The sequence below is a fragment of the Prosopis cineraria genome, unplaced genomic scaffold (genome assembly GCF_029017545.1).
Source record: "Prosopis cineraria cultivar Desert tree isolate PC_DT_omini unplaced genomic scaffold, ASM2901754v1 PC5, whole genome shotgun sequence".
Classification (NCBI taxonomy): domain Eukaryota; kingdom Viridiplantae; phylum Streptophyta; class Magnoliopsida; order Fabales; family Fabaceae; genus Prosopis; species Prosopis cineraria.
In genome coordinates, this window is record NW_026555336.1 from 30,698,759 (window position 1) to 30,719,503 (window position 20,745).

The 20,745-nt window shown below is 33.1% G+C and overlaps 3 protein-coding genes across 3 annotated transcripts; 2 read left to right on the forward strand and 1 right to left on the reverse strand.

Moving 5' to 3' along the window:
- Positions 1 to 6,903: 6,903 nt before the first annotated feature.
- LOC129311764 (uncharacterized) lies at positions 6,904 to 9,463 on the forward strand. The gene is made up of 5 exons (XM_054954215.1): positions 6,904 to 7,435; positions 7,538 to 7,641; positions 7,723 to 7,894; positions 8,099 to 8,224; positions 8,320 to 9,463. The coding sequence occupies exons 1-5, from the start codon at positions 7,250 to 7,252 to the stop codon at positions 8,977 to 8,979; spliced, it is 1,248 nt and encodes a 415-aa protein (XP_054810190.1). The 5' UTR covers positions 6,904 to 7,249; the 3' UTR covers positions 8,980 to 9,463.
- A 235-nt stretch (positions 9,464 to 9,698) lies between these two features.
- On the reverse strand, positions 9,699 to 11,596 carry LOC129312103 (homologous-pairing protein 2 homolog). Its single transcript, XM_054954686.1, has 6 exons — positions 11,477 to 11,596; positions 11,222 to 11,247; positions 10,691 to 10,958; positions 10,485 to 10,555; positions 10,178 to 10,366; positions 9,699 to 10,089 (listed from the first exon to the last, which is right to left on the reverse strand). The coding sequence occupies exons 1-6, from the start codon at positions 11,502 to 11,504 to the stop codon at positions 9,991 to 9,993; spliced, it is 681 nt and encodes a 226-aa protein (XP_054810661.1). The 5' UTR covers positions 11,505 to 11,596; the 3' UTR covers positions 9,699 to 9,990.
- Positions 11,597 to 13,760: 2,164 nt separating this feature from the next.
- On the forward strand, positions 13,761 to 19,353 carry LOC129312081 (serine/threonine-protein phosphatase 2A 65 kDa regulatory subunit A beta isoform). Its single transcript, XM_054954647.1, has 13 exons — positions 13,761 to 13,869; positions 14,688 to 15,096; positions 15,590 to 15,836; positions 15,984 to 16,096; positions 16,310 to 16,389; positions 16,614 to 16,755; positions 16,886 to 16,966; positions 17,045 to 17,149; positions 17,504 to 17,686; positions 18,131 to 18,223; positions 18,410 to 18,549; positions 18,646 to 18,712; positions 18,850 to 19,353. The coding sequence occupies exons 2-13, from the start codon at positions 14,704 to 14,706 to the stop codon at positions 18,967 to 18,969; spliced, it is 1,764 nt and encodes a 587-aa protein (XP_054810622.1). The 5' UTR covers positions 13,761 to 13,869; positions 14,688 to 14,703; the 3' UTR covers positions 18,970 to 19,353.
- Positions 19,354 to 20,745: the final 1,392 nt, after the last annotated feature.

The following is a 20,745-nucleotide window of genomic DNA, read 5'->3' on the forward strand; positions in this document are numbered from 1 at the left end:
TTTCTCTCTGTAATGTTAGTTATAAAATTGTCTTAAAAGTTATTGCAAATAGGTTGAAACCCATTATGAATAAAGTAGTAGGGCAATAACAATGCAGTTTTATCGCTAGATGCCAAAGTAGTGATAATATCATTATTGCCTAGAAAGTCATTCACTCAATGAAGACTATGAAAAAGAAGAAGGGTTGAATAGTTGTGAAAGTTGACTTGGAAAAAGATTACGATAGGGTGGAGTGGTCATTTGTTAATGATACTTTACGAAACCTAAGCATCAAGGATGAGTAGTGTTAGGTGATCATATCATGTATCAAATCTCCTTGCTTTCAAATTCTATGGAACAGTAAAGTGACTGAACCTTTTCAATCTTCTCGTGGTTTGCAACAAGGTGACCCTATGTCACCTTATTTGTTTACACTATGTATAGAAAGGCTTAATCACCTTATCAATGATGCTGTTGATGAAGGAAAATGGCAACCAATTAGTTTGAACAAAGAGGGACTAAAGCTATCATACCTTTTCTTTATCGATGATTTGATTTTGTTCTCAGAAGCCTTTACAGACCAGATCGAGGTTATTAATGATTGTATAGAGAGATTCTGCTCATATTTGGGTCAAAAGATGAATAAGCAAAAGACTAAGATGTGCTATTCTAAGAATGTTCATTTCAACCGTGCTCTTGACTTAAGTAGGAAACTCCAGGTGGGATTGATAGGGGATTTAGGGAAATATCTAAGAATTCCCCTAATTCATAGCAGGGCATCCTATAATCTATTTTCTCTGATCTTGCCGAAAGCAAAGAAGAGATTATCAGGATGGAAGAAAAATTTCCTAAACATAGCTGGTAGATTTGTGTTAATCAAATCTGTTATTACTGCTCTACCGAGCTATTACGTGCAAACTATGTTGATGCCTAAGAAACTCCTAAGAGAATTGGAGCAACTGAATCGAAGCTTCTTATAGGGTTCTGATGAGAATAAAAGGAAGTTACATCTTTTGTTTTAGAATGTGGTAACAAGGGATAAGAAGAATAGGGGTTTGGGGATTAAAGATCTAGAGAAACAAAACAAAGCTTTTATCTTCAAGTTATGCTAGAAATTGCTCAATAATGATGATTCCTTGTGGGTTAAGGTGTTGAAAGCTAAGTGCAAGTGTGGTTTGGGAATGGTGCCATTAATTAGAAGGAAAAAAAGCTCATATTTTACTTGAAAGAGTATAGTCAAATGTTGGGATAAATTCTCAGATGGACTTGGAAAAAGGGTGAGAAATGGTTATAATACTAGCTTCTGGTTTGACAATTGTGCTAGTTGTGGTAAGTCGTTGATTAATTATGCCCTGAACACTTCCTTTAATGTAAAGAATAGCGTTGCTGATCTTGTTGACTCTAGAGGGTATTGGGATATTATGAAAATGGGGAGATGGTTGCTTAGCCATGTCATTTCTGAGATTACTCATTCACTGACTCCGAGAAATGAGAAAGAAGAGGATAACTTTATTTGGCGATCATCCATTAATGGTTCGTTTAACATTCAATCTACATATGATTTTCTTTTTACAGGTATTAAGAATTGAGCAGATGATATTTGGAGTGGAATATGGTGTTGGTGAGGACTAGAAAAAATCAAAGTACTTCTCTAGTTGTTTGCTAATAGAAGAGTTCACATAGCAAAGCTAAGATCGAGATAGGGTCTAGTGGAGTTTAGTAGATGTTTACTTGGTTGCAACATAGTGGAGGATGAAATGCATGTGTTTTAAGACTGTCCTCATGCTGAAGAACACTGGAAGGGGCTAATCAGAGAGCAATGCTAGCAATAATTTAAGGTCTTGAGTAGAATAGAATGGATCTCTTAGAACTTTCGTAAAGATACTGGAAAAATTTTCACAAAACAAGTACCTTGGGATATTTTGTTTGGATATGTATGTTGAGACATATAGTGTGATAGATATGTAGAAAGGCTTTTGCTAGTAAGGATGTGGAAAGGTCAGGAAATGGAGCCGCGATGCTTCACAAAGTAAAGCATGACTTGCAACTTGCTAAGCAGACATTCACATTTGATGGACAAGGCTTAAGTTGGGCTATATGAGACTAGATGTAGATGGATCTTTGAAAAATGGTTTAGGCAAATGTAGTGGTGTAATCCAAGATTGGAATGCTAATTGGGCGGGTGGTTTTAATGTCTGTGACTAAGTTATTAGGAATTATATATGGTCTTCAACTATGTTGGGATATGGAGCTACAGAAAGTCAAAGTATTTACTGATTGTGCAGATGCAATGAACCTCCTTTTGAGTTTCAATGAGGAATATCACTCGTTTGTAGATATTATTAATCACTCACAATCCCTTCTTTATAGAAAATGAGATATTTCGGTTAACTGTATGTTTAAGGAAGCTAATTATTGTGCTCATTTTTTGGCTAAGTTTGTTTTAAATAGAATAGGTGTGTTTCAATCTTTTGATCAACCCCCACCTTTTTGTTTGAAGGTGGTGGATGATGACAAGAAGATTTCTTCTTAAATTTCTTTCTTGTAAGCTTTTTTAGCTCTTGACTTCAAATGTAATAAAAAAAAAGCAAGTGCAGACAATTGCCAAGGCATCTTGATCCCATCCCGACTCTTATCAAGATGGGATGACTTCTAGGATGAGATGGAATACAAGACAAAATTTGAGTCTCAATCACTTTTTAGGATAAAAACACGAGACGAAGGTATCTCGATCCTGTCTCTTCTCATGAATACCTTCAAAATTGATGAACAATAAACCTATCGCACTTTACAATAAAAGTAAAGATTATTTTTAATACGTAGATAGATGTATAAAATAAAAAAAGAAAGAAAGAAATGAATGAAAAACCCCACCATCTATTGGTCAATCCTTCGCTTCTAGCACAGTAATTTTTTATTTTTATTTTATTTATGTGTTGTATCTCTCTTATTATCTGATTGAAAAGTAAGAGAAATTAATAATGATAAAAAGAAAACTATATTGTTTATCATTTTCATGTTGGCCAGTAAATTAAAGAAATTAAAAAAGTATACTTTTTTTTGTAAAAATGAAGAATGTATACTTTTTAATAAGGGAGATAATAAAATTTAAGTGAAAAAAATTAGAGAAAAATTGTATTTTACATGGACCAATCACGTGAGAGTGGAAATGTTTTTATTAAGGAGATTCCTTAGTTGCCTAGGGTTTGTTTGATTCTATTTTCTGTTTTTATCATTTTAAAACAATTCCGTTGGATAGCTTTTCAGAAGATGATGTAGAAACAAAAAAATGAAAAAAGTCTTTCGCATCGTTATTTTAAAAAACATATCTAAATTGGTGAAATAAAATATAAAAGAATAATTTATTTTATTAACATAAATATCATTAATAAAAACATAATAATTTCTGTCTTTTTTTTTAAATTTTGCAGAACACAAGTAAAACAACATTTAAAAGATTTTTTTAGCTTTTCAGAATAACTTTTATAATTTCTTTATTTTTTAAAACAAATAACAGAGAACATATTTTAAAACAGATTTCTTTTTTGTTTTACATAACAAAAGCCTGTTCTAAAACTAAATAATCAAACATGTTCATAATCTTTTGGCCTCTAGTTTCAAGGGTTAAAATGTTAAATCTATCATTAGACAAAGCTCTCACATCCATTTAAAGTAAACACTTAAACAAACATCAACTCTTCAATTAGATTACACAGATCTAAGAATTAAGCGTGCCATGTTAGGTGTCACCCTTAACCACATTTTTAGATTAGCAGATACTAATACAGGTTGGCTTACTTACCATGCGAGTCATGATAATTAACATACTTAGATTATAAATGACCCTTAGCGTGAAGGAATTTTTTGTTTTCTCATCTTAAGTAGCTTTCTTTTTTTAATTTTTGCATGAGTTCAAATATCTTATGCCCTATTTGGTATAAAGCATTGAATTTTGTGGTATTAGGAATGAGATTGGAATTAGGATTGGTCGTGGAAATAAATTTAAATCATGTTTGATATATCATGGGATTAAAAAAAAGAATGGGATTAACAAAACTAGAGAAAAGACTCAAATACCTACCTGCCCCTCACCCTCTCAGAAAGGATTCATGGATCTAAAACTCATCGCCTCTTTATCTCACCCTCTCAGTCATTGTCGCAACTTCTCACAAAAGAAGACTCATCGCACAAATTTGAGGTGTAAGGATGATGCAAGGACAACACTAGGGAGGCGACATTGATGAAGGTTGTCAACGAAGGAGAAGGAAGGTGGAGGTCTAAGGTCATCGATGAAGGAAAAGGAAGGTGGAGGCCAAAGGTCATCGGAGCAAGAGAAGGATGATGGAGGGTCGGAGGTCGTTGAAGTGGGAGAATGAAAATGGAGGGCTAGGGCCATTGATGAAAGAGAAGGAAGGTAGAGGTTGGGGGTCATCGAAGCAGGAGAAGGATGAGGTCGTCAAAGTAGGAGAAGGAAGATGGAGGGCTGGAGTCATCGACAAAGGAGTAGGAAAGTGGAGGTCCGGCAATCATAGATGGCGGATAAGGAAGGTGGAGGTTGGGATTCGTCAACAAAGGAAAAAACCTTGGTATTTTTATGAAGGCATTTCAGTCAAGAAATTTTCAATCTTATGATAGATTTTGTAATACTAAAGGTTAGTGGGTTTGAGTATTTCCACCTAAATGGTATTGAGCAATTCTAAAGATTGTAGAATGCTTCATACCAAACATGTCAAAAGTGATATCACCCAAACATAATCCCAATCTATGCCCCTTAATACCCCACACAAAATGGGGCTTTAGATCTTTGATTTAGACTAATTCAGTCGACAGCTTGTATTTATTTTTTAAAAGGCATGTCTCCTAACAAGAATTTAATTGCTGCCACATGCTCAATATTCAAATATAAGGCTTCTAGTTAAGCTAGATTAACTTCTCACGGTCATATGATTAACTAAACGTAATAAAAAAATTAAAAATAAAATCATTAGTGATGGTGCTTGAGAAAGCGCGCTTGACTGCAACTTCCCTTGGGTGGCTTTGTCTATGCCGGCCGTGTGGGGGCGCCTTATTGACCTTTGTGTGCTATGGCTTCTCTGAGTAGAAGCTTCTTTCCCATGCTTCTGACTTGTTATTTCCATTATCTCATATCTATCTAGTATAATATAATCGAGATAAATGTAAACCTTACTAAATAATTTAAAAATCCTATTGCACATGATTCAAATCTTCTACCATACATACAGATAATTCGGAACCAATAATTATAGGCTTAATATAGAGTAGGTATATAATGTTGACATTACTTCAAGGGTTGGTGAAGAGGAAAACTGAAAGAATCAGATTACCATGTTATGGTACATTGGAACACATCACACCTTTTTCTATTTCTGTCGCATCATTTTATTTGTTTTTCTTTACTCCTTCGTCGATTTTCAAGCGTTCAAACATAATATTCCTCCGCTCAAAAATCTTATGCTACATATATAATGTATTAATTAATGCATTTTTTTAAAAGTATCCATAATAAATAAATTATTTTATATTTTTTAAAAATAAAATATATTATTAAATAAGAGTAATATGGAAATATGATATTCCCTCCGTTTAAAAATATAAGATATTTTTTGAGGAGTTGGATATTTAAAAATGTAAGGTATTTTTAATCTTTCGAGATGTAATCATTAGCTTTTTTTCAAAAGTGCCCCTATTGATAATGACTTTATATTTATTATAAGGTATTTAATAAAGATAAATATGGAAAGATATGATTAGTTGAAAAGTAGGTAACTAATTTATTGGAGGTGAGATTCGGTTAAAAATGCCTTATATTTTTGAACGGAGGAAATATGAGTTTGAAAATAATTAATTACTTTTATTGGAGGAGTGACATTTGATTAAAAATATCTTATATTTTTAAATGAGAGGAGTAGATATTATATGATGTGGCCAAAACACATGATAGAACGTACAAGCTTTTATTTAGTAATTATTATGATATGGAAATTGAAGTCAAACCACTCGATTAAACTAGTAAATTATTAAATTAGTATCTTAATTAATTTAATAAAATATTTTATTTATAACTAATCTAATTATGGTTTAACTATGATTTTGAACATTACCATTTGAATCAATGTTTTGATCGATTCAATAACTAGCCCGATTTTCAACATATTGGTAATTATACATTGCTTTCAGGTACTCTCTTCTCTTTAGTCTTTGTCTTATTTATAAATTACTTTCAATATATTTTAGCATGATAAAAAGAAAAACCTTAAAAATCATTAATGTTATGTAAAAATTTAATAAATTTTTAACTTTACCTTATTAAATATATACTTTAATAATTTTTTTTCTTTTTAACCTTCAATAGAAGGTAAAAGGTAAAATTTGTGATAAAAATTTATTGATATGATTTATAAATAGTAAAAAAACTTCTCACTACCCTATAAATAAGATTGGTGAGAATACGTAATATAGGAAATTTTAAAATTAACTTGATTTATTGGATAGTTTATATAATTTTTCAATCATACCTTTTATTTATTATTTCTTTTTAAAAAAATATCCATTAGAATTTTAATTGTTATTATTAAAATAAATATAAAAGAAATTTAATGAGGAATAACTAAAAAGACGAATAATATTAATGTTTTAATTAATTTCTTTTAGAATTATAAAATAGTAACTAATTACTAATACTCTACATCATGGAGTGGAAGTACGATAATAAATGAGGATCATCTTGGCTATCTTGCCATTGGATACTGCATTCTAATTTAAAATATGAACCTGTCTCATAACATACAATCATTGTAAATACTATAAATTGTGCTATTGAAGGTACTTCGCTTACTGCAAAATTAAAAAATTGCAAGTCTTCAAAATTTACAGAAAATCAACAATTGTGAAAATTGCCGGGAAAATGAGGAAGATACGTCGGTATAACGTATGTGAGATAGCGGAACATAACGAGTGCTAGAGATTTCCATGCACTTTCGTGGAAAATGTGCAACATAATAGATCTGGTCCAGCGCCCCAAACTTCTTCAACTAAACGCGTTTCAGAGCTCAGTCCCCATTCGTCCCCTTCATATTCTTCTCTTCTAAGAAAGCCATTTCAATTCCAATTTCCAAGTTCAAATGCGTTGTTGAAAGTTTCCCATATATATTTCGTTCTCCTTCTCTCTAGCTCCTCCTCAAAATCCTAGAGAGAGAGAGAGAGAAGCAAACCAGACCAGCCAAGGCCATCCAAAAACAGAGCAGGTGCTATGGGTAAGAAGCTTGATGCTCTGTTTGGAAGGGCCTTCAAGGCTTCAAAATTCAAGCCTCTCGTTAATCTCGCCATTTCCCGCCTCGCTGTCCTCAGGAACCAGCGTCAAGCTCGCTTCAAACAAGCCCGTTCTGATGTGCTCGAGCTTCTGCAACTGGGTTACCATGAACGTGCACTGCTTCGCGTAAGATCACTAAACCTCTCTCGTCTTGTCTCTCAAATCCTATGAAGCAACGATGTTGAAATAAATTTGAGTTTTGAAAAATGTGTTGTTTGGTTTAAACAGGCCGAGCATGTGATCAGGGAGCAGAATTTGTTGGATGTGTATGATAAGCTTGAAGGGTACTTGAACCTCTTGGTCGAAAGGGTCCACCTCATTGAGCAAGAAAGGTTGGTTCGATTGTCCGTTCATTTGCGACTTCATTGAAAACTTTGAATTCGATTTTCATTCGAGACTAGTTGTGTTTACAGGGAATGTCCAGAGGAACTGAATGAGGCAGCATCGGGTTTGGTATATGCGTCTTCAAGGTGTGGAGAATTTCCAGAGCTTCAAGAGATTCGTGCAGTGTTGACGACTCGATTTGGTAAAGAGTTCGCTGCTCGCGCCATTGAGCTGCGCAACAACTGTGGAGTTCACCGTCAGGTATTCTTCTTGTGTTCTGCAACCTCTGATCTGTTTGTTTATGGGTATATTAGAGTTTCTTCTACTTAACTCTGACCTAAAATCAATTTACGTGCCTGTAGTTTTATTTGTTTCATTAACATATTAGTTCTACTTTTCATTTCTCTCCACTGTATAAATCTTGCTTTGAAGTATTCATATTTTGTTTATTGGGGATGCCTGTAGATAATACAGAAATTGTCAACAAGGATGCCAAGCCTGGAGAGCAGAATGGAGGCACTCAGAGAAATTGCTTCGGAGAATAATATTGTTCTGCAGCTCGAAGAAGCCTCTTCTGGTGGTGAAGTTGAGGTAAATACAGTTTTGAAGTGATCAAAACAGTGGGAATGTTCTTGTTCATAAAACTTGTTCAAACAACTAAATTGCTTGATGAGACCAAAATGCAGGGACCATTGGATGTGAAAAATGAAAACAAACCCAAGCCTGAAAGACGGGAAAAAGAGAAAATCCATATTTCAAGTAATGGAGGAAAAGATGATGAATTTTCTGATTCCCTCGAGACAAGGAAGAAGTATAAGGATGTGGCAGATGCAGCACAGGCAGCTTTCGAGTCGGCAGCATATGCAGCAGCAGCTGCGAGAGCGGCTGTCGAGCTCTCGCGATCTGAATCGCATGATCCTCCTCCTCCTGATGATGACAACACTCTTGATGATGGTGGTAGTAACTCCAGGGAAGAAAATATGTCTCAAGTGGTAGATAAGGAAATCGTTGAAGAAAATCAAGGTGAAGAGTTTAGCAAGAGTGACAATGAAGAAGATGCGAAAGAGGCTGCAGTGTCAGTGGTTGCAGAAGTAGATGCTCATCCTCTTAAAGAAGAACCAGTTTTTGATGAGAGTGAGAATGAAGCAGATAGTGAACATGAGGGCAAGCAATCTTTAAAGCAGATATCTTCTAAGAGTCACGACGGTATAGTGGCTGGTTCTGACCTTAAGGATCCAATCTTAAAGACAGACACAGGATTCAAGAATAACAACCCACAGTCTGTCAACTTGGAGAAGTTGAAGAAGCCATTTTCGGTGAGGACCAAACGAGTTTTGGGTTTTTGAGTAAGGACGAGTGCATGTAGTGTGTTTACTTTGCTTGTAGGATAGAATCTTGTGAGAATATTTTAAGTAGATTCAATTTGCGAAATTAAACGGAGTAAGTTAATTATAAAGAGACATGTAAATATCCCTAACATATTTACATGTGTTCATATAATTAACTTGGTCTGGTTTTCTTTCGTAGATCTGTTTCTACTTAAAAATCTCTCAAGTTTTGCCCATAGATTAGGCTGTGTGTTAATTGTTTCATCTGTTAATTTTGTTTGCCATCCATTCCCAGAGAATGCAAAATTGATTTGGATACAATGAGTGTAAGAAATTGTTTACATAATTGAACTGTTGAAGGGATAACTATATGGGATCGTGCAATTCAACATAGTCCTCTGCATTACTGTCTGAAGAGTTACTTTCTCTAGGCAAGGACAGGCAAAAGAAACTTGATAATGATAATGGGGAGAAATTTCTGGGAATGAAAATTCGCTTTCAAAGGCTAACGGTAATGTGAAGTTAGTTCACATTAGAATCCATCAATGTTTAATAGTACTTTCCCCATCTTAGAATCAACAATCAAAACTACAATACTATCTAGCATAGGTAAAGGTTTTAGGGATGGCAACGAACACGATGAGTTCCTGTCAGGTTTAATGATATTATGATACTGCTCAGAGTTAAATTATTTTCTGGAACTCAGTTATTATTTATCAGTAGGTTGAGTTTGAAAATCATGTGGCAAAATGCTTTATCATCCACGTATAGTAGTATGCTATACATGAGACTAATGTAAGGCTCTGAAGAGAAATGTAAACAATCACTTTGCACTGTTTTATGAAGCTATGCTCCAGTGAGCAATGCTTGAAATTGACGGCCAATAAACCTAACACTTGATCTGGATTAAACTTAATACAGGCTACGTGTAATATGTAATCATGTTCTGTGAGGAAAGACACCAAGAATTAATGCCCCTAATTTGTCAAAAAGGCAAGGATAGAATTCTGGTATCTGTGTGTATATATTTTACTGCCCCCTTGGTCGCTTCTTACCACGTTGCAACAGTTCACTATATGACTGCAAATTCACACAGACATCTTCATCATATTCTAGTCCAAGCTCTTCCTGAAAGGTTCCAGAAACTATCAGCAACGCAAGAAAAAATATAAAATATTATATCTAGTTTGCGAGAAAAGGGAAGGATAAAAAAGACCTTGAATTCTTTGGGATCCTTAGGTGAGTTCTCAGTCAGGGTGTCCCATAAATCCTTGAAGATTCTCTTTCGTTTTCTCCACTGACTGAATTTCTCTGAGAAGGTCTCCTCAACTGCCTTGCGTTCTTCTGGATTCACCAGAGTTACACCTCCACGCAACTTAGCCAGTTTGTTCTCCATTTCTTCAATCTGAAATATGTTACAAAAGATGCGGAGTACACTTAGTTTTAACTGAAATATCATCAAGCCCCTTTCATTGAAGTAGGGTTAAACACAGTAAAGAGTTCATAAAACACGTGTTAGTTACCTCATTTCTCAGTTTTGCTTCTCTTCCACGGATTTGTTCCAGTGTTAAATTTGATTGCAATGTTTTGATTTCTGCAGTAACAAGCGGATCCATAAATTGTACCACCAAAGCTGTGGTCTTGCAGGTTGCAGACCCATGACAACTACCGTGTGCATAAAATCTTTGATAAGGGTTAGAAAAACATGAATAATATTGCTTAATCATACCTCCTTCAATCTTGCCAATAGCCTTTTTCTGTTCTTCTAGCTGTTTTTGCAGGTCGGCATTCTGTTCCTTCATCTTATTCAGCTCTTCATTATTTGGAATACTGAATTGATCTTGCCGGGCAAGGTATATCTTCTGCTTACCATACTCCTTGAATGAAATTCGACCACTGTCAGCAAGAGCATCAAGTGCTTTCTGTACGACCGACTTCTTGAGGTTGAACTTCTGCAATGCGTCGGCCACATTTTGAGCGTTTAACGGCCTATTTTGCTGAGAAAAGAAGACAAAAAATGTTCTACGGTTACTCTCACAGATCCATCATTTCTATTGAACAAATTACCGTCAGCTATTGAAGGAGGCGCTCATCAAAACAAGCAACTGACTAATTTTTCACGCCTCCCAATCAACATAAGCTAAAATCGAGCACAATCATATTAATTTGCGAGCTAAATCACCAGAAATTCACAGACTCAATCCTTGATTAAAGAACAGATTCCTTATGAAGCCCGCGTTGAACATGTACAAGTGTTTACCTCATTCACGAAGTTAAATACGATGGCTGCAAAATTCACAGAAAAAGGAAATCGGGAAGACAGAGATGTTAGATTCACGAATGAAAACCATCAAATCGAAAATGAAAAGAACCGTGACAAAAATTTTAAAAAAGAATAAAAAAACAGATAACAGATAATATGCAGCAAGAAGAAGGCTTAGTTCAACAAAATTGATTAAAGCAAGCAAAACAAACAAGCAAGAAAGATCAATGCCGGTTCCGGCAATGATCTTACCCTCAGAATTATCGGACTTCGGAGGCATGATTTGCAACACAAGAAAATGGGCGGGAAAAATTCCCGAATCCGTCCTTTATCAAGCGCGAGGATCGTTCTGGCCCCCAAAAAAAAAAAAAAAAAAACCAAACAAACAAACAAACGAAAAATTAGATGTTCGCTTGGTAATTCAGGTGGGAAGGATTATTCAAATTGTACTTAATTCAAGCGGGACTTATTAAATTCAGGCTTAAAATATTTTATTTTTTTAAAAAAATTTATATAATCAAATCTAATCTTAATACTTTTGAGTTTTCAGCTTATTCAAGCCGGTCAGAATATTAAAAACTTTTTTTATAAATTTCTTTATTTTTTAAACAAATTTTAAATTTTAAATAATTCTATTAAATATAAAATGTTATTTTAATTTTAAAAAAATAAAATAAAAAATAATAATTTATCAACTTTGTACTTAAGTAATTCTGTTATTATTTTATTATATTATATATAATTTATTCATAAATGTTTCCTTTACTTATAAATTAATATTTTGATTGTTTAAATATTTCTTTTATCATAATCATATATAAATATTTTATATATTTTTATTAAATTAAATTTTTTGATTATAATTAAATTGATCTCAATTTAATCATAATTAGACTATTAATTTAAAATTATTATCTCAATTAGTTTAAAATTTTTAATAACTTTTAAGATTTTACTTTTAAGAATATGAAAAAATAACAATCATTATATTATATAAAAAAAATTATTTAATTATGAGTAAAATATTTTTTTAAAATTATTTTTTTTAATTTTTATATTATTTAATCCTTACACACAAAGGTTTTTTACTTTTTATTTTAGTTTACTTTTAATTTTTAACAAAATATGGCAAATTAAATAATTATTTAAAAATATTTTATTTATTATGTTTATTAGTAATAGAGTCAAAAATTTACATATGACTGAATTTTATTTTTAAAATTATTTTAAATTCTATTTTTATTTTAAAATTAATTATTTTATTTTGTAAAAAATTTGAAATATATTTTTTAAATGCACGAATGATGTATAAGACTTAAAACATTTGTTTTAAAAAAGAGTCTTGAAATATAAAAATTAATATTAAAATATATTTTAAATATCATTTTGAGATATTTTATTAATTAAAAAAATAAAAATATGAAAATATAAATAATTTTAATTTTTTAAAAAATAACTATAGCAATGAACTTAAATATATATTTTTTTAATAAAAAATGATATAAAACTTAAAGAATTAATTAATATTTATTATATTTTATATATTTTTTAAAAAAGTATTTTTTATTTGAATATTTGGGCCAAGCTCAAATCCAATTGGACTTGGCTTAAATTGTCTCAAGCCTATTCTACCTAAATAGATTCAAATATTAAAAAAATAATATTTTTTTTAGGTTTGGTTCTAAATTTTTCAAGTGAGTTAAGCGGGTCCGTCAAACTTAATTCAAATTACCAACTCTATCGCTTATGGACATGAGGGAAATATATGGCATTGTTTCAATATGGAAAATTAAAATTGAAAAAAAGAAAAAAATAATTTTTGATTCTTACACTTTACTCGAGTTTTGTTTTTAATCCTTGCATTTTTTTTATGTTTTGAATCCTTACACTTTTGTTTTTTATTGTTTTAGTTTTCTCTAAGATCCCTACACTTTATTCATAAAGGGAACTATAATAATAAAAAATAAAAGTATAAAGATTTAGAATATCAAAAAAAGTATATAAATCAATAGCAAAATGTAAGCAAAGTGTAGAGATAAAAAATTATATTTTTTCAAGAAAAAATAAATTTGAAAGGGCAAGCATTTTTTGTATATGACTATCTTACTGGATTAAATTAAAAAATTATCAAACTCAATTGAAATAGTTCTTCCAAAGGCAAGCCATTTTTTGTGTATTCACTTAAACTTGATTTCAAGACTTTGGATTTAATGATATCTCTCACTAGGATAGTGATTCTTTTTAATTTTGAGGTGTTATTAAATACTAAATATAAATATTTTTGGTGAAAATTTAAATTTTAATTTATCACACTATATTATGAGGGATTAATTTCTCTTAATATACCTAGCTTGTTAGTTAGGGCAATGACTTTGGATAAAACCAAACATTTACAAATTACAAAACGATCAGAAAAGCCCAATTGTTAAAAAAAAAAGAGGGTTGAATTCAAACGAAATGGGCCTAACAGTATTACTCTGACTGACTGGATCCGATAAATATTAAAAAGAAAATGAAAAAAAATAAAAAATGTAATAAATAAAAATCTATTTCATTTCTCCTATCCCTCTTTCTCGCTCCTCTGGGTCTTCTTCCGACTTCTGGAATCTGAGGCGTCCGGCGGGAAGGCATAGAAATTAAAGTTGGTAAGAGGGTGCTACTTTTCAATTTTTTGATTGTTCTAGGAATTGCATTCTTGCATTCTTTGGTCTAAAGTGAAGGATCTTCTATTTTTGATGGAGAAACATCGGATCACTCCCCATGTCTAGCTCCCGGAAAGCTTTTAGAGGAGCTAGAAGCGTCCAATTTTGAATCTTAATGAATTTGGTTTCCTTATTTTCCTCGAAATCGAGAGCAAGTTCTATTCGACGGGTTTCTGGAGTCACTTACATTTTGGTTCAAAGCATCGATTTCTTTAATGCTTGCAACTTTCTTAAGAATCTAGAAGGAGTGCTAAACTTTAAGATTATGGGATTTTTAAAAAAAAAAAAATTTCTCCTCGTTTTCGACAACCTTCCAGCTCTTGATTTAATCACTAGGGTTTTCAGGTTTTGTTTTCCTGTCTGGACTAAATGGTTGCAAGTAATTTCCCGATCTTTCTGTTTGATGAAGCTTTAGATTATTTGGGATGCAGCATGCTAGTTTAATTGGTTGCTTGGTGATCAGTGATAAATTAATCAATTCCTATGATTAATTTTCACTTCCATTGAACTTGGAACTTTATGTTTCCTTTCCCTCTTTTATTTATCTCTTGCAAGTTTCGTTTACAGCCCTTTTTTGATATCCTTTTAGTTTAATATGTCTGAAGTCTGAACAAGAGGGGAAAAAAGTTAAAAATTCTAGGTGGCTTAAAATGTGACTTATACATAATAATCTAATGCTTTTAATCATTATTTTCTGAAGACGTGGCAATTTTTGAGATTCTTCACTCCTTGCAACTTGATTAATTTCTTAATTCTTCCAGAAAACTTGGAAAGAAAATGTCTAATGTGGATGAACCACTATATCCAATAGCGGTGCTCATAGACGAGCTGAAAAATGATGACATCCAGCTACGCCTGAATTCAATACGCAAACTGTCAACAATTGCACGGGCTCTTGGGGAGGAGCGAACTCGTAAGGAATTAATCCCATTTCTAAGTGAGAACAATGATGATGATGATGAGGTGCTTCTTGCAATGGCGGAAGAGTTGGGAGTTTTCATTCCTTATGTTGGAGGAGTGGAACATGCCAACGTGTTACTCCCCCCTCTGGAAACACTTTGCACTGTTGAAGAAACATGCGTGAGAGACAAAGCTGTGGAGTCTCTTTGCAGAATTGGATCTCAGATGAGGGAGAATGATTTGGTTGACTCATTTATCCCATTGGTGAAGGTTAGATAACACCTTTCGTTGATATAATAGATATTCTGTTATTACCTCATGGGTGATTCCATCCTGAATGTTGCGAGTTGCCACAGGAAACTTGCTCTCGATCACCATCACTGTTTATCCATTGTTCTAATGCTTCTTGTGGTTCCTATTGGTGGTTTCAATTTTTATCATTTCTTTACCTGGAATTCGATTATTTTCTTTATCCATGTGAGATTCAACAAATTCAATTATTTTCTATTTTGTTAAATTCTCAGCAGAGATTGGTTGATGGATCTAAGTTAACTAGAATGATGCCTGGACCTGGAGGCTAATTTATGTCATACATCCTAGTTGGAAGCAATATTAACATTTTTTTTTTGTGACAATTCTATCACAATTTCTGAGTTCTGTTTCTTTATTTATGATGGGTGATTTATACCCTGTTAATTCTAGCTACTGTCTCATTATGTTGATGGAACATCATGCCCAATGCATGCTATGCTTTCTGTTCCAGAGATTGGCAGCGGGCGAATGGTTTACTGCCCGAGTATCTGCATGTGGACTATTTCATATTGCATACCCAAGTGCACCAGAAACATCAAAGACTGAGTTGAGGTCAATATACAATCAATTGTGTCAAGATGACATGCCTATGGTTAGAAGGTCTGCTGCATCAAATCTTGGTAAATTTGCTGCAACTGTAGAATATCCTCATCTGAAGGCAGACATCATGTCAATTTTTGAGGATCTTACCCAGGACGGTAATTGAATACATTTATGTTGTAATTTCTAGATAGACAGTCTGTCATTTGTCTGGCCCGCAGGGCTGTTTTATATGTTATGGAGCCATTGCTCATTTTTCCAGTTATACACGCCATCTTGAATATGTACTTTGCATATTGCTTCAGATCAAGACTCTGTTAGATTGTTGGCTGTGGAGGGCTGTGCTGCTCTTGGCAAGCTGTTGGAACCTCAAGATTGCGTTGCACATATACTGCCTGTTATTGTCAACTTTTCCCAGGTACATTTAAACTGTTGATAATATATATTCCCTCCCTTTTTTTCAATCATTCATATGCCTTATAGATGACTAGGTTGCCATGCTATGCACTTAGTAATGTTCCTCTTCTAAGATGCATTACAGTTACATGGAATTTACTCTGCATCAGATAAACCCTTCAGTATACATTTATTTTTATTGTTTCTTCTTGTGATTTGATTTGATGCTGGATAGGATAAGTCTTGGCGTGTGCGTTACATGGTTGCTAATCAATTGTATGAGCTCTGTGAGGCTGTAGGCCCTGAACCTACCAGGTATTATTTTTTGGAAGGAGATAATACATGCTGCGTATCTTTTCATTTTATTACTTTATTCTGCCAATATGATGTGTTCATTAGCTAGCGTATGATTTTAATGCCAAAAACTTGTGATTCCAATATAAACTTCCTCTTCGTTATCCTGTGGCCCAAATCTGAAATCCTAGCAATTTATCTTTTGATACTTATTTAGAGTTCACTACATAATTATTGTTGTCCAGAACGGAATTGGTCCCTGCATATGTGCGGCTGCTACGAGACAATGAGGCTGAAGTGCGCATTGCAGCTGCTGGAAAAGTCACCAAGTTTTGCAAAATTTTAAATCCAGAACTTGCTATTCAGCATATTCTCCCTTGTGTGAAGGTGTGAATACTTCAGAAAAGTTATCATACAGATGTGCGATATTGCCTTTTATATGTAGAGACCTTTTCTTCTTAGTACTTCAATTCCGTGTTAAAGAGCATATGGGTTTTCTTTTCAACAATTTTTGCAGGAGTTGTCATCAGATTCTTCACAGCATGTCCGTTCTGCTTTGGCTTCAGTAATTATGGGAATGGCTCCAGTGTTAGGAAAGGTAAAAGCATCACATAGCAATCTCTGCAATTAGTCTTGGTATCAACTGACTTTTAATTCTATAATTTCTTTGTTGCAGGATGCTACAATTGAGCAGCTTCTTCCTATTTTCCTTTCCCTTCTAAAGGATGAATTTCCTGATGTGCGCTTGAACATTATCAGCAAGCTTGATCAAGTGAATCAGGTATAGATTTGTTATGGAGGGTTTTTTTTTTTTTTTTTTTTACACCCTTGTTGCATTAGCAACAATTTTTTTTTTCTCATTTTTCATCTGGTGATTTCAAAAAATTTGGTTGTTCAGAACAATTATATCATGTAATCCATGCATTGACCCCACCTAGTAGAGTAAGCCTTGTTGTTGTTGTTGTTTCATCTGACAATTTAAATTCTAGCATGCAGAACTTGTGCTTCTCTTTCTTTCAAAAAAAAAAAAAAAAAAAGCTTATTTTCACTGCATGTTCTGCATACCTTCAAAACGAAATGCATACAAAGTAATTAAAGATTTTTACCAGTCATGTTGATCGATCCATTCTTGCAGGTTATTGGAATCGATTTGTTATCTCAATCTTTATTACCAGCCATTGTTGAGCTTGCCGAAGATAGGCATTGGAGAGTTCGTCTAGCAATAATTGAGTATATACCCTTATTGGCAAGTCAGTTGGGTGTAGGATTTTTCGATGATAAGCTTGGTGCTCTTTGCATGCAATGGTTACAGGATAAGGTTTGTGCACCAAACATCCGTCCTTGTGTGAATCTTCTATTAATGTACATGTATCATACTTTATATATCTATACCCTTAAGTAGATTTTCTGTAATTCTCTTAATGTCTTGGCATATGGTTATAACCTGCTCTAAACCCATGCATTGCACGGGAATTTAGCATTTTTTTTTTAGAACCAAACAAGTTTGAAAAAACAAACTAATTTTTCCAGAAAAAGAAAAGGCAAATCAACAGCCACATTGTTTAATAGTAAACGAACTGTAAAGTAACTACTCACTCATTCTACTCTATGCTGTGCTAAAATGGCAAAGTAAATATTTTGATTCCAGAGAAGTTTTGTTATGTTGATAGTGTATCCGCTAGAAGAAATTGTTGTGAACATACACGGAAAACTTCATTTTTCTGAAGACCATATTGTTAAAAACTTTACTGTGTTTATGCAGGTACATTCAATTCGTGATGCAGCTGCTAACAACTTGAAGCGGCTTGCTGAAGAATTTGGTCCTGAGTGGGCTATACAGCATATAATCCCACAGGTTCATTCATCTTCTCTCCATCATCTAAAAATCCCACTTTGCTAGCTCCTCTGTAACATTATCATATAATCCTGTTGCACTTTTTTAGTGTTGAGATACTTTAGGTTGAAATATCTAGCCTTGGCATTTGTTACTTGTTTATTACTTGGTTTTGAAATTTCAGCATGGACATTTGTTTATTTACAGGTTTTGGAGATGATCAACAATCCACACTACTTGTATCGGATGACCATTCTTCGAGCTGTTTCTCTGCTTGCTCCTGTAATGGGTGCTGAAATCACTTGTTCGAAATTGTTGCCTGTCGTTATTTCTGCGTCAAAAGACAAGTATTTCAACATTGATCTTTCTTAAGCTATAGTACAACATCCAATGTAGCTGCTAAAAGTTTAAGTTTCTAAGTGCTTCTTGATTGCTCCTTGCAGGGTACCCAACATAAAGTTTAATGTCGCAAAGGTGTTAGAATCAATCTTCCCCATCGTTGATCAGTCTGTAAGCATCTCGAATCTTATCCCATTTCACATTTTCTGATTGCTGGAAGTAAAGTTCAGTGCTTCTTGTGTCCCCCATTTGTTGTTTCTGTTTAAGTCTCTTGCTTCGACTGATCTATGAATATCATGGCCGTTCAGGTGGTGGAAAATTCAATTCGTCCATGTCTGGTTGAGCTCAGTGAGGATCCGGATGTCGATGTTCGGTATTTTTCAAACCAAGCACTTCAGGCAATTGACCATGTCATGATGTCTAGCTAGGCAGGAATCTTTGACACGCATTGAGAATGAAGACTATTCTATTGAGGCTAATCTTTTCACATATTGTACTATTCGGTGCTTTTCCAGTTGAAGAGAAATGGCTTGCTGTGTTCAATGCTGCGTAGTAGTTCTAGTAACTTGATGTGATTAGTTTTCTCAGAAAGTATCTGATTTTCTCGTTGAATGTTGATTGTGTTTTGCATAGTTTTATTTATTTATTTATTTTTCTTGTGGCTCCAAAATTTTATCATATGTATATCTGGATAATGAATACACTCGTCTGCTCATGTGATAGGCAAGTGACTGGTCGATCCCAAGTCCCATAGAGTATCTCTGGCCGTGCAATGCTTCTAAATGTATTGTTTTAATTTATTGTCTTTTAAATTTACAATCCCCCTCCCACCGGCCCCCTCCAATTATCTCCAATGATTGCTTATATTGAAAGGAAGTTTCCATGAATAGAGGTAGTTTTCAATGTAGATTATTAAAAGGGTATTTTAGGAATATCAATTCACATTTTTTGACAAATAATTAAGTTAATTTTATTAATCACTATAAATTTGTTATTTAGTTCTTACATTTAGAATGAAAGAAAGTGCTTTAAGAACAAGTTATGTTTATGAATTCAATGAACACGTTAATGTAGTTGTATGGGATTCAGTATAACATGATTCAAAATTCATTGAATGAACATGTTAGGCTCATCAAATGACCAAGATTGTTCATATACGATGAATCTACAATTTTTTTTTTCTGGTAGAATGAATCTACAATTTAAATTATTCTGATTATCGTTCAATGATAAGCGATAGCCAAAATGCAAGAATTAGTAACCCTCAATCCTAGAGTAGATAAATTCTAGTAGGAAAGCAATATATTTTTTGTTATAGAAAATACATTTCCACACTGTATTAACTAAAGTGAATGTAATTTGTTATGATACAATACAACAACAAAAATAACAAGAAGTCTTATTTTACTAGGTGGGAAAATTTGTTACAGTACAATAATCAAATTAAATGAGCTACTTGGCAGCATTTGATTTGAAGAAGAAATATTTAAAACATGCGCCAACATTTTCTTTTTTTTTTTTTGGATAAAAAGGGGGGCCAAGCCCAACACAATTTTATTGACAAAACATGTGCCAACTTTTACATCGACATTAAAGCAAGAGTTTTCCCTTATTAATGTTGCAAGATTGGGATGCAATTACTTTTAAGAATCATTGCATGTCTTTATACACGTTTTTCTTCAGTTTTTAAACTTAATCCCAAGATAATGATTTTATCGTAATGACATCAAACATTGTATACTTCACAAGAAATCTAAAATGGATAGCATTGTTTTTATTTTGTGAATAATGCAATTATATATATATATATATATATTGTTTATATTATATGTTACTAGCCACAACTCATGAGAGCAGATTTAATACAATACCATTTACCTTAAAAAAAAAACAGAAATTATTTTATCAAATTGAAACGACACCTAACCAATTCAAATTTTCTTTAAAGAAAATAAAAAATTTTAAAAAAATATTGGACCTCCTGAAAAAGTTTAAATCCAACACGATAACAAATTAGCCTTTCCAGCAGTGTAAAAAATTTGGTCATTATCATATTCTCTGAGCCTGACCTTTTGTTTTATTAAGTAGTTTTGCGATTTCTTATATATATATACACACACGCACGCACACACATTTCCTAATATATCTCTACAGCGGGTAATTATGAGACTACTCTTTCGAGAAATCTGAGTGTTATTTAAAGA